Raw genomic sequence first — 17353 nt, forward strand, 5'->3', positions numbered from 1 at the left:
TGGCTTGGGTGGCCAGCTTTTATTCCCTTATTTGGCCCTGCCCATGTCCTACTGATTGGTCCATTTTATAGAGTGCTGATTGGTGCGTTTACAAACCTTTATGTAGACACAGAACACTGATTGGTTCGTTTTTACAGAGTACTGATTGGTGCACTTACAAATCTTTAGCTAGACACAGAGTGCTGATTGGCATGTTTACAATCCATTAGCTAGACAAAAAAAGTTCTCCAAGTCCCCACCCGATCCAGAAGCCCAGCTGGCTTCATCTTTTAATTTGTCATTTTTAAAATTAGGGTATATCATGGAAAACAGTGATTCTGAATTGTCATTTGAAATTGGTTAGACCCTTATTTATTGTACTTAATTTTTTTAATATTATGAATCCTCCAATTCTAAAGAAAATCCTTCAGTGTTTTATACTTAACTAGAGGTAGATCAAGATGGTCATAGTCATGGGTTAATTATCATAAGAGTGATAATTCACTTCAAAACCATCTCTAAGTTTAACTGATCATACACAATATTTTCTGAAACAAACAGTCTAGTAAATGCAATTTGCTATAACACTCATAGTTTTCAAGGTTTCAAATCAAGGATCCTAAGAACTAGTAGGCTTTCCATGATTACAGGAAAACTCTGCCCTCTTTAGTAAAGAGATGGCCAGAGGACCAATTTCACTGTGACAAAAAACAAGAGATTTAATTTAGATTGTGTAGTAACTGGTATGTAAATATCAGTAACCTTTCTTATCTATCAGAAGAGGCTAATGGTTAATCCTATGTTTTGTGTTCTCAAAAGCACTTGGGTCAACACTGTGTCATTCTTTCGAAAAGTAAGTGGAAAACAGAAGGCACAGGATCTGTGGTTTAACTTTAATCAAGACTAAGTCAAAGTTGTCTAGGTCCTATACATTTATTTTACAGATCTTAGCTTTTCTATTATTGATCTGTAAACACTTCTTAAATCAATTACTTCAGACTTTTCTCAGCATAGTTGAAAATCCCATGTATTTGCTTTTTAGTTTTGTTTCTGTGGATGCAGAAGAGTTTTTAATTACATAAGAACTTATTAATTTGTTTTATTTTACTACTTCTATATCTATATGAGAAAGTCCTTCTCCATATGGTTAACTACCAATATTTTCCAATTTTAATGCCTTATGAAAACTAACTCCTTTATCAGCTATTGTGTGATGTGAAGAATAATTTTATACATTTTCTGAGTGGTAATTCCAAATAAACCACATACGGTGGTCTTAAATTTTCTAGGGCCCCTTCTAGTCTATTTTCCATCACTTGTTTCTTCTGATAGTTTTAATTACCATTGTTTTAAAATATACTTTAAATATCTGATAGAGCAATTCTACCTTAAACATTTTGTCATTCTTTCCCCAAGATATTTTCAGCTAGTGCTATTTATTTTACAGGATAAATTTTGGAGTTGTTTAATTTCCTCTTCATCCCTCCAGAAAAAAAATTCCATTGGATTTAGTTGGAAAATATATTTTTAAACTAATTTGTGTTGAGTTAATGAGTTATGTCTTTCAGTTTTGGAACATGGTACTTTTATCTATGCAAATGTTTGTGTGTTTGTATGTATTTGTGTGCCCACACATGCAACTTAATAAAGTTTCATAGTTTGAACAATAAATCTCAAATTTAGGGTTATTCCTAGTTATCACATGGCTTTTATTGCTAAATGTAATTGAAGTAATTTTCCCCTTATATCTTCTACATTTTACTGCTATGGTTTTAAGATGACAATTGCTATATAATTTGTATCTATTTTTTCTAATTTATAGTAGAAAATCTTAATATACAATACATTTTAGTATTCAATTTTCCTTGTGTTCTTGGGATAAATCCTATTTGGTTCTGTCAAATGTTCATCAGATAATCTGCTGAGGTCAAGCATTGACTTAACCCGGAGGTGGTTGAGAGTATACCACCCTGGCACAAGGATTATTTTCAGCAGAAAGCAATTGAAAAAAAAGGTAGACAGAAGAAAAACTCTCTGCCCTCCCACTCTCTCCACTGGGAAAGGCAGAACGATTCTTAGAGACAAATCTAGACTCTTATCAGCCCAGAGACGACACCAGAAGAATCTACATAACAAATCTTTCTAAAGAAACCTTAGTTTTCTACAACTGTCCCCAACATATTCACTTTCCTACAATATGCCACCCCTAGAAGCTCAAGTTCTTTGCCTTTAGAAGCTCAAAGTCCTTTTCCTTTACTTTGTCACTTCTCTTATTTATTGTTCTTTTGTTAAAATGTTATATAAGCCCAAGTTCTAATCACCTCTTTGAGTTACTCACCACCGAATTTTCCCATATATGCATGATATATGTGTTAAGAAAATTCCATTTTTCTCTTTTTAATTTGTCTTTTGTCAGTATCATTGCTAGAGTTCCAGCCAATGAAGCTAAGATAGTCTGAGAAACAAAACAAAAAACAAAAAAAACCACACTTCTCTACACCAACTAAAGGAAAAATCTCTATCTCTCCTACAACTACTGCTACTCTCGGTACTTCACTTCTCACACCAGATGTATGGGATTTTTCCCCCCACAACAACTGGGTATCTTACAATTCAATTCCATTCTTATCTACCTTAGGTTAGCATGGACTGCACAAGTTAAGAGCTCAGTTTCACAAGACTGTCCTCACTCCCCAGTTCAGATGCCAATTGCAAGTCCAGGTTGTCACATGTGCTACTGACTGCCCAGCAATAAATCAGAGGTTCCCACGATCCCCTCCTCAGGTTTGATAATTTACTAAAACAACTCACAAAATTCAGGGAAACACTTTACTTGTGTTTACCTACTTACTACAAATGATATAGTTCAGGAACAGTCAAATGAAAGATGTATATGGCAAGATATGGAGTCTGGGCACAGAGCTTCACTGTCCTTTCTGGGTACACCATCCTCCCAGCACCCTCCGTGTGTTCACCAACTCAACTTTCTGACCTCTCCTTTTGGGGTTTTATGAGGGCTTCATTACATAGAAATGATCAATCACATCATTGACAATTGCTGATTAAGTCAATTTCCAGTCCCTCTCCCCTACCCAGAGGTTGGGCTATAAGTTCTAAACTTCTGATCACAGGATTTGTTCCTCTGGATAGATGGGTAGAAGATAAATACTTTTTTCCTTACCTATACCACAGAGCTTGTAAACTCTATTTAGAGAAATTGAAAAAGAGTCATAAAACTTTTGGGGAGAAGGAAATAGAAAATAGTATGTTTTGTGAATTAGTTCTAAGTAAAGAACAGATATATAGTTGATTAACATTGCAAGTGATAACTGACATTGCTAATGTACTCTTCCTTCCCTGTCCCCTTCTTTATTTCTTTGTTTTTCCAATCTGTTTTGGCCCTGTCACCCATAGAAGAGGCAATAGGGAGACAATCTAAACTTTTCCTCCAAGCAGCACAATTTTAAGAACAGGAATCAGAATAAATATTTCTAATCTAAACAAAACACAAGTTTGGTTTCTTAGTATTGATTAACATGTCTTCTCTTATTTAATTCTCAAAACAACCTCATGAGGCAGTGAATGGTAACAGGTGTTCTGTAAGGCAAGAATGGTAGAAGCATACATCATTTTCATAGATACTACAGTCTCCCCACAAGAAGCTGTGGTCTTCTTGGTGCTGAATTGGCTTAGGAACCAAGAAAGCTTGGTGCTCATCAACATTCTCCTAAATAGAAACAGAAATATTCTTAGTGCACTTACTTCTAGGATAGTATTGTAAATCTGAAGAATAAAAAAGACAGTGGTTTAGCAATTGACTTTTTTATCCACTCTGAGAGGACCCTACCTGCATGGAGAGTGACACCTGTATCTGGGCCCTTCTTAGGAAGGCAAAAGCCAGCAAAAAGCCATACATCCTCTTTCGCTGGGCTTTTACTTCATTACACATTTATTTCTTGATTAAGTAAACTTGGAATTCATAGACCATAGTGTGCATGGTGGTGGGGTGTCTCCTCTCACAAATGAGGAAACTGAGTCTTAGAAAGATTTGAGATCATTCCCAAAGTCACTTAACTAGTATCTGGTAGAACAGAGATATGGACCCAGAACCATCAGATTTCAGAACTGTGGACTTCTATATCCCATGGTGTCCAGAAATCTTGGTTGACCACCCAAAATGCTTTTCCATTTCCCTTCTCTCTAGTCACCCTCTGGTCAGGCATGGCCATGTGACAATTCTGGCCACAGATTTAAGTCTGCTACAGGATTCTTGGAAACATGTTTGCTTTCCTGATAGGGATAATCCTCCCTGTCCCTTCTTTCATCAATGTAATGATGAGAACTGAAATAGCCATTATGCAACCATCAGGAAAAGCCAAAATAATTGAAGTACCTTTAGTGCTGGTGGAGTTCAACTGTTGAACTAGCAGTGCGCCTGCATTTCTCTTTGAAAATAATAAGTTTAAATCACAGTAACCAGGTTTCTAACTACTACCAATTGATAAACTCATGTAATGCCTTTTGCTGTGATTATTTTGCCTTATTAATTTTATAGTCTTAATTTTCTTGTGTTTTTGTCTAAAACTACTTCATTCATTCTTTACTTTTAGTATTTCTGAGCAAATTTAATCCAGGTGTGATCCATGTAAGAAACGTTGTTGGACTTTGTTTTTAACTAAACCTGAGATTTTATATCTTAATTTTAAATCTGACAAAAGTTTAACAGTAAGTCTATTTCAACATCCTATAAGAGGAGACTAGTGTATGTCACATGTAAGCCACATATTGAATATAAAACAATCTAAACATGTTTCATAAGAGAAAATCAGTAGCATAGTGATTCATGGGAAACCAGTTACCTATTAATTTTTTTCCTGGTCCAAATCCTTTGTAAACATGCAGATGACCATGACAGACCAAAGTTGTTGGCTTCATCGGGAAGTTGATAATATTAAGCTGAATTATGTGATTTAAAGGGGCTACTAACCTCCATTGGCAACTATGGCACAGATGAAACAAAGTCAGAAATTATTTCTAAACAGAATATATTGTTAGTTATTTTGCTCAGAAATTAATGCATCAATGTTATTGACCCCCAGCAAGCCTTAGTTATTGTGTCTGTTTCCTGATGGTTGTGAGAGAGAAAGATTTGTACTTTAAATTATATCAGATTTATTAACTAATACCTAATTTGCCAAAATTTGTAAAGTTCACACATTATGGTGAATGGTTGACCAATTGTGGATATTGTTTTAAATTCTGATTGAAAATTTACAAGATCTGAAGGACGTACATGTGCCAGAATTTGCCCCAAACTCCCATGCATCATTTGTTAAGTATCTACTATGTGCCCAAATAGTTTACATACATTATATCAGCCTCCAACATTCTTTGTAGAGATTTGACTTTTCACTTTGCTAATACATGGTCTATTTTGTTGAGAAAGTACAATTCACAAACAAGAACATTCTTACATTGTTTTGTTTTGTTTCCATATTAAAGGCCGTAGATTAGGGGTTACCTAAGAGTATATTCTTTATGGAAAAGAGGCGAAGAATAATGTTTTAAGTAAATACCAAGTGTTGATGTCAGTCAAGCCATTTTTTCCACACACTTCTTCCATTATAATAATCATTCCTTCCTTACCTCATAGTAGTTCTGTGAGAATTTCTTGGGATCTGCATGATCTCTTCTGGCTTGGTCAGAAGAATATCCTCACAAGGGACCAAGTGCTCTGTGTTTGAACTTTGGGAAAGTCTGGTTATTTTACTGTCCTTTGGACCTAGAAGAATAGGAAGCAGAGAAAATGAGAATAAAACCAATGTTTAACAGGCTTCCTATATGCCTTTTCAGATCAAGGTAAACAGCTCTCTTCCCTAATTGTCCTGGGAAAACAAGTAATTATTAGGAGGTGGTTGGTTTCACTGAAAATTTTCTCCATCTTAAATATTCAAAAGGTACAGGAAACAAGCACATCTCTCAGAATGATCTCTGACATAGTCTAGGGTCTATGGAAGATCACAGGACACAGCTATGGATAATACCTGTTAACTGCCTAATTCCATCTGAAAGCAGTATTCTTAATATATTCTTCCAAGAGAAAACTTTCATATGATATAAATGCTTTATTACTCATTTAACTTTTTCCAAATATGCAGTATACACAGGTCTAGAAAAATATATTCTCAGCAATGCTTTTAGGTGCCAAGGGGGGAAGCTAGCTTTCAGTTGTCTATATCAAGAAGAAAAAAACCTCACTAATTACATGTTCTAAAGTTCAATCTGACAACTCTGAATTACATCGTTCACACTTACAATGCTAGAATATAATATTTGTGTAGTTTGTTTTCAAAACTTATTCTAATTTTTTATTATATCATTACAAAGAAAATTCTAATCAGAGATAATAAATTGTCCACAGCTAATCAACCAGCTAAGATTTAGAAACCAAATCTTCTGAGTCACAAGAATTACGGCTGCAGAAACCATTCTTTGTGGTATAAAACTGCAGCCACAGACAAAAGTTATCTTGCAACCAACATATCTTAGCCATTTTCAGAAATCATATACAATTCAATCAAGTTCTCTATTGAGCAGTTTCCCTTTTGGACCTGATCAAATCTTAGGTGACTTAAGTAGATTTTCCTTTCAAACATATACTAATTTCCCCACAGAAACATAATTTCTTTCAAAATGCTGTGTAGGTTTTGAAATATTCCTAAATAGAGTAATATTGATTTTTTTAGCCTTTACAAGTTTATAAAATAACCAGACATACCTAGGACTTTCAAGACTATATAGCTTATGCCAAATGCACCTTGAACAAAGGACTGGAATGTCACCCTCACCAGTGGTCCAGGACTCATGAAAGTCATTGAGTAAAGTCTTCTCCCATGTAATCCACCTAGGTTAAAAAGTGAACTCTAGTAAAAAAATAAGAATGACAATTTTACAGCAGTTTCTATATTTTAGGCAGAGCAATTAATTTAACCCACGAGGTAGGAATTGATTCCATTTTGTAAAACGAGGAAACAGGATTCCAGAACACAAGTGACTCACTCAGCATCACAAACTAGTGGGGTAGGAAGTTAGGATCTTCAACTTGGGTCCATGTATTTAATATCCATCATTATCTACTTGTTGCAGTGCTTCCTGAAGGACAGTAGGTAGTAAATTATTTTATCTCTAAAATGACTGATATGACCTCTTTCTCCTAGAAAAGTAACCTACTTATTAAAAATACCTCACCATGAAGATCTATGATGGAAAACATTTTCTACTTGAAAATGTATTATTTCCCTATAGTCAGTCTTTTATTGATTGCTTTGAGAACCTAAGTCAAAGATAGAAGGGAAAATTATAATCATAATTCTGAAATGATTCAGAGGGCTGATTAAGCATGTGTGGAAAGAACCTGTGAATTTCTTAGGATCAAACTCTTCTACATTAAGAATAATTCAGTATCACTTTGTAACATTTATTTAAATTCACCTGCTCAGAAAGATATCTGCTGATTGTACTACATACAACTATGTGGCACCTACATCCCAGATACTTCTTTTCTCCTTTCCCACTTTATTTTTTCTTCCTTAGTTCTTCCATCTAAGATGCCTTATATTTTATCTTATTATGTGTTTTCTCCCTGCTAGAATATAAGCTTGATAGGGGCAGAAAATTTTATTTTTTTCACTACTGAATCCTCAGAACCAAGATGACTCAGTCCCTGGCTAATAGTAGGTGCTTCACAAATACTTGTAGGATGAAAGGAGGGAGGGGATAAGAGCCAAGAAAGAGAAAAGAACAAAAACATTCGTTGGCATTTTAAAGTATACAATGGTGAAATGCTATTTGAAGAATGACCTAATATTTCTTTGTAGCAAATAGAAGTGAATGTAACTTTTAAATGAATTGCTACCTTTAACAGGGAGAAACAGCATTTTACAGTAAAGAATGCTATATAATTTAAGTAAAGAATAATATTTCCATTACAGGCTTGCTATTCTCCTAGATGTAATCTGAAGGGACAGAACAATTCCACAAAGTTCAAGCTGACAATTTCAAAAATTAAAGAAATGCTAGGTTGGAAAATTATAGGGATTCCTCAGGTAATCTAGAATGAAGTCAAGCATGGTTTTCAATAGGCAATAATGATAAAGGCAAGTTTCCCCAGAAAATGTGTCTCTCTGTATAAGAATATAGTATATTATAGAAATAGTGCTATCAATTCGGAAGAAAAAGGCTTTTTAAAAAGAAAGCAGCTATAGAGTCACTTTACCATATGAGAAAATATATTTCAGCATGATTTTGAAAGTTTTTTTTAAAATTAAACATTCTGACCTCAGAATGGGGAATAAATTTTTAAGCATGAAAGTAATGAGATAAAAACCAAAGATCAAAGACATGTATGGATAAACAACTAAATTTTTAAAAATTTACATTAACATAATAAATAATACAAAAGCAAATGGCAATACTAAGAATAAGCATTAAGAATAAATTATGACAAAGGAAAGCATTAAGAATAAACTTATGACAACATTAAGAATAAGCATTAAGAATAGATATGACCAAGGAAAAATATCTTTTATATAAAGTTCATAAAGCAATAAAAAGAATAATACTGAAATTTTAAAAATGTACAAAAGACAATGGCAATTAATTTTTAAACAAACAAGCTGGGTCCAGTAGCACGTGCCAGGTATTTGGGAGGCTGAACTAGGAAGATCTTTTGAGCCCAGGAGTTCGAGGTCAGCCTGGGCAAAATAGGGAGACATAGTCTTAAAACAAAGAAAAATAAAAGCAAAAAAGAAATTATCTCCATTAATGATTATTTTTAAAGGACAATTGCCCATTAAATTGACATATTAGGTTCTGGGCATGGTGAAAGAAGATCCTAGGCACTGCTAATGACCGTGAAAATTAAGTTAGCCTTTCTGAAGAGTAATTTAACAAATCTTCATGAAAAAAACAAACTCAGCAAAAATTCATGAAAAAGAAAACGTTTCGAGCCGTAGGTGTTGACCTCATTGGAAGTATACAGAAGGGAACAGAGAGCAAGGTCTCTGCTCTCATGAAGCTTTCATTTTAGTCAGGTAAATGAAGATGGTTTCATAGAGAGATCAAAGATGAAATGAAAGCCAACGTAACAGACAATGGCTGTGGGAAGGAATGCATGATGCTACTTTAGACTGAGAGGCCTTCTTTGAGGAGGTGACTATTCTCTTGTTCACTTATTTATGAGGTGTCTTCTACATATCAGGCACTGTTCTAGGCACTGAGGCTTCTTGATCCAAACAGGCAAAAATTCCAGCTCTCATGAAACTCATACTCAATCGGGAAGACACAGATAAGCCATAATCATGAAAAAAAATTATACTGTGTTAGATTCTAATCTTTTAACCCCGGACTTCAAACTTTTTGGCACCAGGGACCAGGTTCGTGGGAGACAATTTTTCCACGAACAGTGGGAGGGATGGTTTTGGGATGAAACTGTTCCATCTCAGATCATCGGGCATTAGATTCTCATAAGGAGCAGGCATCCTAGATCCTTTGCATGTGCAGTTCACATTCCTAGGAGAATCTAATGCTGCCACTGATCTAACAGGAGGCGGAGCTCAGGTGGTAATGCTTGCCCGTTGTTCACCTCCTGCTGTGTGGCCCAGTTCCTAACAGACCACGAGTTGGTACTGGTCTGCAGCCTGGGGGTTGGAGGGTTGGAGACCCTTGTGTCAGAAGATAATAAGTGCTCTAAGAAAAGGGAACTGAGAAGTCTGGAGGCAGGGGCGTGATGCAACTTACATCAGTCAAGGTTGGTCTCATTAAGAAGGTGACCTTCCATCAAGAATTGAAGGACATGAGGCACAAGGATGAGAAGGAGTTCTTTAAAGTGCTGGGAATAGACAGACAATGGTCCCAAGGTGAGAATGAGAGGTATTGGGAACCCATGAGCTGACGGAGAGGGAGTCTTCCAGGGAGTGTGAATTTTATTCTCGCTGCAAGAAGCCCTGGAACTGTTCTAATCAAGGGGGAGGGAGGAGGTGATCCGATTCTAGGGGGAAAACGTGCCAAGCAGATAGGCTAATTAATTGTGTCACTGTAGTCTAAATTAGACTGTACTTATAAAGAAAGATTCTTTAAGCAAACATTTTTGCTTTCTAACCCAGTAATTTAATCTCTCAGAGTTTGTCCTAAGAAAACAATCCCACACTCGCAGCAGTTTCCCCGGCCTCTACGCACTTTGGAATCAAGCACAAATACATGCCACACACATGGTCAATGACATACACAAATTTATTTTCTTTCCAGATTTCTCCATTAACCAAATTATTTCAATCACCTCTCACCTCCCTCCTTACTGCGAGCCAAAAAGCTTTCATTACACGTGTGCAAACAGGAGGAGGCAAGTTTGTTTCGTTGAACAAAAACAGGTTTCTCTGTGCATGAAATGAAAAATGAGTGCTGGCATGTTTTCAGCAGATCTTTTCAATCCTGTCACTTTAAAAGCCTTTAATGTATTTTTGCTTTATTTTTTCATTCACCTTCCTCTCCTGCTCTATTTTTAACCATCTTCTGACTTGCTCTTTTACAATATATATTCTTCCAGCATTCTGGCATGGTTCCACTATGTTTGAAGAAGTTGAGCCCTCTTGCCTTTTTTCCTCCTCCCTACACACACACACACACACACACACACACACACACACACACACAACCTTAAGCATATTTGCTATCTCAATTCAAAGTACTTGAAAATGTTAAGGGTTTTTTTTTTTTTTTTTCCTAATTCTGTGAAGAAAGCCAGTGGTAGCTTGATGGGGATGGCATTGAATCTACAAATTACTTTGGGCAGTATGGCCATTTTCATGATATTAATTCTTCCCATCCATGAGCATGGAAGTTTTTCCACTCATTTGTGTCCTCTCTTATTTCCTTGAGCAGTGGTTTGTAGTTCTTCTTGAAGAGGTCCTTCACATCCATTGTTAAGTTGTATTCCTAGGTATTTTATTATCTTTATAGCAGTTGTGAATGAGAGTTCACTCATGATTTGGCTGTTTGTCTGTCATTGGTGTATAGAAATGCTTTTGAAAAATGAGCCTGTATAGCCAAGACAATCCTAAGCAAAAAGAACAAAGCTGGAGGCATCACACTACCTGATTTCAAACTGTACTGCAAGGCTACAGTAACCAAAACAGCATGGTACTGGTACCAAAACAGATACATAGATCAATGGACCAGAACAGAGGCCTCAGAAATAATGACACACATCTACAACCATCTGATCTTTGACAACTCTGACAAAAACAAGCAATGAGGAAAGGATTCCTTACAAAATAAATGGCTTTGGGAAAACTGGCTAGCCATATGCAGAAAACTGAAACTGAACCCCTTCCTTATGCCTTATACAAAAAATTAACTCAAGATGGATGAAAGACTTAAACATAAGACCTAAACCCACAAAAACCCTAGAAGAAAACCTAGGCAATACCATTCAGGACATAGGCATGGGCAAAGACTTAATGACTAAAACACCAAAAGCAATGGCAACAAAAGTCAAAATTGACAAATAGGATCTAATTAAACTAAAGAGCTTCTGCCCAGCAAAAGAAACTATCATCAGAGTGAACAGGCAACCTACAGAATGGGAGAAAATTTTTGCAATCTATCCATCTGACAAAGGGATAATATCCAGAATCTATAAGGACTTTAAACAAATTTACAAGAAAAAAACAAACAATCCCATCAAAAAGTGGGCAAAGGATATGAACAGATACTTCCCAAAGGAAGACATTTATGTGGCCAACAAATATATGAAAAAAAGCTCATCATCACTGGTCATTAGAGAAATGCAAATCAAAACCACAATGAGATACCATCTCATGCCAGATAGAATGGCGATTATTAAAAAATCAGGAAACAACAGATGCTAGAGAGGATGTGGAGATATAGAAATGCTTTTACACTGTTGGTAGGACTGTAAATTAGTTCAACCACTGTGAAAGACAGTGTGGCAATTCCTCAAGGATCTAGAACCAGAAATACCTTTTGACCCAGCGATCCTATTACTGGGTATATACCCAAAGGATTATAAATCATGCTACTATAAAGACACATGCACATGCATGTTTATTGCAGCACTGTTCACAATAGCAAAGACTTGGAACCAACCCAAATGCCCATCAATGATACACTGGATAAAGAAAATGTGGCACATATACACCATGTTATACTATACAGCCATAAAAATGGATGAGTTTATGTTCTTTACAGGGACATGGATGAAGCTGGAAACTTTCATTCTTAGCAAACTAACACAAGAACAGAAAACCAAACACCGCATGTTCTCACTCATAAGTGGGGGTTGAACAATGAGAACACATGGACACAGGGAGGGGAACATCACACACCAGGGCCTGGCGGGGGGTTGGGGGGTAGGAGAGGAATAGCATTAGGAGAAATACCTAATGTAGATGACGGGTTTATGGGTGCAGCAAACCACCATGGCATGTGTACACCTTTGTAACAAACCTACATGTTCTGCACATGTCACCCAGAACTTAAAGTATAATAATAATAATAATAATGAAAATGTTAAGGGTGTTTGCAAGGGGAAAAGCATTCCTATTACATTCCTATTACATGGATCAACATTTTGGTAGCATTATTACCAGGTCAGACTCATTCCTGATAATAAGCTGCCTACGTGGACAAGACTCCTAACACAAAGTTTATATGCCAGGAAGGATTACCTGCCATCTTCCTCTTACTGTGTCTTTCTTCATAAATAATTAGAACTGAGTCTTGACACACAGGAGACCCCAGGAGTGACAGATACTCAACAGTAAATTTTGCCACACTGCTTGGTGAAACTCTGAGCACCCAAGAACATTCCAGTCTTCCTCTATAATCCAGTGGATATCGTGGAGTGGGAAAAAAGCCTCTGGGCTTTTCTAGCTCTGCATCAGAGCAACAGCCTGCAATTCAGAACACACAGACACCAGGGACCAACATAAACAAAGCAAAGAAGAACCAGGTTCTATCACAAGACTGAAAAACCTCGGCTTGAAAGAAGAAAATTAAGACTTTGTTACTGTCAGTTACAAATTATTATGTTAAAAAACCACTCTATTTAATGTGTCTTATTTTCTTGAAATGATATTATACAGGTAGAATTTAGATCACAATTATTTTGAATCAATTTTAAATGCATTTTTAAAGTTTCTTAGAAAATAGACAGTAGGTTGCATTCTCTATTCCCAGCAGGATTTCATTTTTTTCCTTCTTTGAGATGCAGCTGAAGACCTGTTCCTAAAAACTTCACTAAATTAGCTGAATTTACTGGGACAAATGATTACATTCATTTGAGCTTGTGACTGAGGTCATGAAAAACATAATTTGCTGGATATACTGAGATGTCTCACTTCTTCAGCTTGCTAAGTCCAAGGGCACCCTTGGAACTTTGGGATACCTTCTGCAGTTTGGATGTCAGTTTTTCCCTGGCCCACTGACTTGGCAATCAGCTTCTCTTATGTCCTCATCAGGGCTTCGTCCTTAACTCTCTCTTCTTTGCTTATGTCTATTCCTTTGACAAAAACTTTCTGAGCAATTAAAAAATGAAACATTCTATGTTCATATTTGAATGTATGCATTAGTGAATACACAATTATACATACTCTGCCCTAGAGAAATTAATACTGTTACTGAGGAGGAGGTATGTAAACATGCTTTTATTAACAGTAGAGGTAGGTGAAAAGTGGAATAAGGGAAATGAAGTGCTACAGAAATTTAGGATTCTACTCCATTGTTTGGTTCTCTGTCATTTCTTTGTTAGTCCTCTTTTTATCTGTATGGCTACAAGAATCTAATCAGATATTTACCATTTTGATTTAATAGTAAACTAAATGATCTTTCAGTCTATAATCTTTCCTCACTATGCTCTACCATCTGGGAATGGTGTATAAAATAAAAATAAATCAAATTGGTTTCCTGCTGAAAGCAACTAAAGTAGTTCAGCTTGCAAGATCTTTCAGTCTGGCCTCAACCTGTCTTTCTAATCTTTTTAGTTTTTCTCCCTCTCTATATGAATCCTCTGTGAAAAGTCTGACCGGAAATCACACAGAGCCATGAATTACCAATCAGTCAAGACTTTATATAAATGGGAGTAACAACTGAAAGAAACTATTGCTAAGATTCATTAACTCCCTAGTGCAAAAAGTAAGTGGCAGGAGTGGGTGGGTGTTAAATATGGCATGGTCCTAACATTTTGTCTCTGAAAATAATCATAGAGTAAAACAAAGCAACACCTTTCTGTATGTAAAACTTTCAAAGTTCTTCAGCATGCATAACTGTTTCTGAACATATTTAAAAGAGAAACATTTTCTTTACATTTTAACAATGTTCATTTTCTAATGCCCTGAATAAGGTCATTCAAAAAATACATTAGATGGCACTGTCACCACCATTTATGGACCCTTATCTCGGGTCAGGTCCTCCCTGTTTTAAGTGCCTTACATGGATTAACCTATTTAGGCACTCACTGAACTCATTCAACTCAGTCCATTGAAATCAATAGTTTATAGGATCTTGGACTCAAGTCTGCTCTCTGTCTCAATCCCAAGTTCAGATTTACTTTTAACCTAACTCTACCTATCCCCAGCTTTGACTCTTTGACTCATGTTGCCAGACAAATGGTCCTGGGTCCACTCCTCATTCCTGGAAGATTTTAGCAGTCATTTTCTCCAACACTTTTCCTGTCATAGTTCTGATTTCAATCACTATATACAAGATGATTCCAGCACTGAAGTTTCCCAGCTCCTCAACTTTCCTGCAATGATCTTGTCTTCCACCTGACCTCAGCCACTTATCCTTACGGTCAGCCCCTAGACACTTGATCAATAGCAGTAACTCCAAGCCTTCTGTAATCTCAGTTTCAGGAACCATTTTCTCCAACCACGACCTTCCATCTTTTCAGTCTCCCTTAATACTCCTTCCACCTTTTGGGACTCATAATTTACGTGTCCTACCAGCTTATTTTTGTCCCAAACAAATCTCTCATCTGTATTTCACTCCTTATCCATCCTAAATTCCAATGATCCATCATTTTAACCACTTATTCACATACACTCTGAATTCCTTTATACCCTTCACATACTTGGGAACACTCCACTTTGATTAAATCTATAATCTATCTACTCTGCATCTACCTCAGTGTATCCAGAGGAAAACGTACAACTAAGTAACTGGGGGCATTTTGCTCTCTCAAATTATGATCGTTCATCTCAGGGGGGCTTTATGCTACCCAGCAGTCCTACTATGTCTTTCTATTCACTATGCTATTTTCTAGAGAGATATTTCATCCTTTTTTCTCTTAAAAAATCAAACTTTCTTGAACAACCCCTTCTTTTTGTTTGCCTGCTAAGAAAAAGAAGCAATCAGAAGAGAAATACCGCAAGCTTCTATCTCCATCTATACCCATACACCTCATACCTGCACTGATGCCTCAAGATCCTGCCTTCCATCCATTAACTATAGATGATGTGTATTTTGCTCCTATCTAAGACCATCCCCTCCTTTTGGACACTAGATCTCATCTTCTTTCTTCTACTCAAAGTCTTCATTCTTGCAATTCTACCTTCTATATCTTACATTTTCTTTGAACTCTCCCTAGTTGTTTACCGGGGTTGAATGTACTGGGGAAGGGGAAGATGTGGGCAACAAAAGAAAGACTACCACTTGGAAACCAAGAGTGATATAAAATAAAATAGAACTTCTATCTTCCTACAAGTCTATTAGAGATTTCTCATCCTCCAGTTGCTGTTAGTTTTGACTAAAAATCAAAATCCTATTTTATCAAACAGACAGTGACAGCTGTGGAAGAATGAAGAGAAATACTAATGCTGATGCTGGTCTTGGTCGTCTCATACCCAGAGTCTTTACCTAGCAAGATACTTGCATATAGAAGGACTTTTGTTCAGATTCAGAGCTTAAAATCATTCTATGTAATTCTCCAATATTCAAGCACTTGTTCACAACCACAACATTTTTTAAAAAAAATCTGCAACAGGTCTAGCTTTGGGGTAGAAATGATCTCCAGCAATCATAATAACAACTCTCCCCACTTTCAGCTAAAACTACCAACCAGAAGGAAAACACAGAGGTCACAGTGTTCCACAGAAAATTTAGCAAACCTAGACAGACAATGCGATGGGACAATGTGAACATTTATTACCTGTCCAAGATGCACTGCCTGGCGAAGGTGTGGGTGGTAGCAACTGTGGTTTTAAGGTTTTGCATGTATTATTTGTCTGAAGTGAAGCAGGACCTGTATTTGGGGAGAACATGTTAAAAATAAAGATGAAAGCCTGAGGACAAAATATAGTCGGCACCAAAGCAGCCACTATCAAAAAAGAAACAAATCCAGGATTAAAGCAGCCTCAGAAAAAGTCAGTTTTACTCTAACTCTACATATGGGAGAACTTATTTTGCAGAATCTTGCGTTTTAGTGTGTTTAGTAACTAAATGAAATTCTACTCTATGGTTTTCTCTTTCACGCTAATTTATACTACACTCACTGTTCCCAAACCCACTCTAAAGAAAGAGGTATTGTTTTAATAACATCTGAAAACAATTTACCATTGATTTTTGATTGGATCCAGTCCAAGAAGACCATCACTCTGGCAAATATACCCGGCTTCCATGGCTGGACACAGCCAGCTCCCCAGCTGACAATGCCATAGAGGACAAAGGGACCATTTTCATGTCTACATACTAGTGGCCCACCAGAGTCTCCCTGAAACACCAAGAAAACATGTTCTAGAAAACTGCTTTAATCTGAAGCTCCTGCTTTCAATTTTTAGAACAAGAATGGCCAATAATGTATTTGTAATGTGTTTAATAAGATTTGTTCTTTGTCAATTTCTATTTTTACATACTATATATTCACTGTTTTGCAAAAGGAAACAAAATTTATGAACAATCAGATGGTAATTTGATTCCAGGGTGAAGAGAAAGCTTAGTTCACATAATCAGAAAACAATTACTAAGTCTTCCCAGCTCCACTGGAGGGACATAGTCTTTAAATGATATCAATTAGTAAAACTGTAATATTTAAGATTTCAAGCATCCTTTAAAAATAAAAATTTATTTAGAAAACTGCAGAGTGGCTCAAATGGATCCATCATAAGAAATGCGCTGCCTGTTTTGTTTTCTTCTTCTTCTTTTTTTTTTTTTAAGGAAATTGGGTTAGGGTCATTGGGTGGTTACCTCTACATGTAGTGTTTTCCCTATCACTGGTCACTCTTGACACAATCTATTCAGATCAAAGAGTAGAGTTACGACATACACAGAGAAACTACGGTGTTGGTGGTGAGGTGAAGAA

At 36.3% G+C, this 17353-nt stretch overlaps 1 protein-coding gene across 1 annotated transcript in view; it reads right to left on the minus strand.

Annotated features, from left to right (window-relative positions):
• Positions 1-4664: 4664 nt before the first annotated feature.
• The window catches only part of OVCH1 (ovochymase 1), a 54459-nt gene continuing 41770 nt past the window's right edge, over positions 4665-17353 (minus strand). The window contains exons 20-25 of the mRNA XM_028829375.2: positions 16609-16765; positions 16205-16297; positions 12726-12950; positions 6758-6883; positions 5626-5761; positions 4665-4978 (exon numbers count right to left, since the gene is read on the minus strand). Of these exons, the coding sequence (XP_028685208.2) occupies positions 4792-4978; positions 5626-5761; positions 6758-6883; positions 12726-12950; positions 16205-16297; positions 16609-16765 (924 nt within the window). The 3' untranslated portion in view covers positions 4665-4791. The remainder of the gene's footprint in view (positions 4979-5625; positions 5762-6757; positions 6884-12725; positions 12951-16204; positions 16298-16608; positions 16766-17353) is intronic.

The sequence above is a fragment of the Macaca mulatta genome, chromosome 11 (genome assembly GCF_049350105.2).
Source record: "Macaca mulatta isolate MMU2019108-1 chromosome 11, T2T-MMU8v2.0, whole genome shotgun sequence".
Lineage (NCBI taxonomy): Eukaryota > Metazoa > Chordata > Mammalia > Primates > Cercopithecidae > Macaca > Macaca mulatta.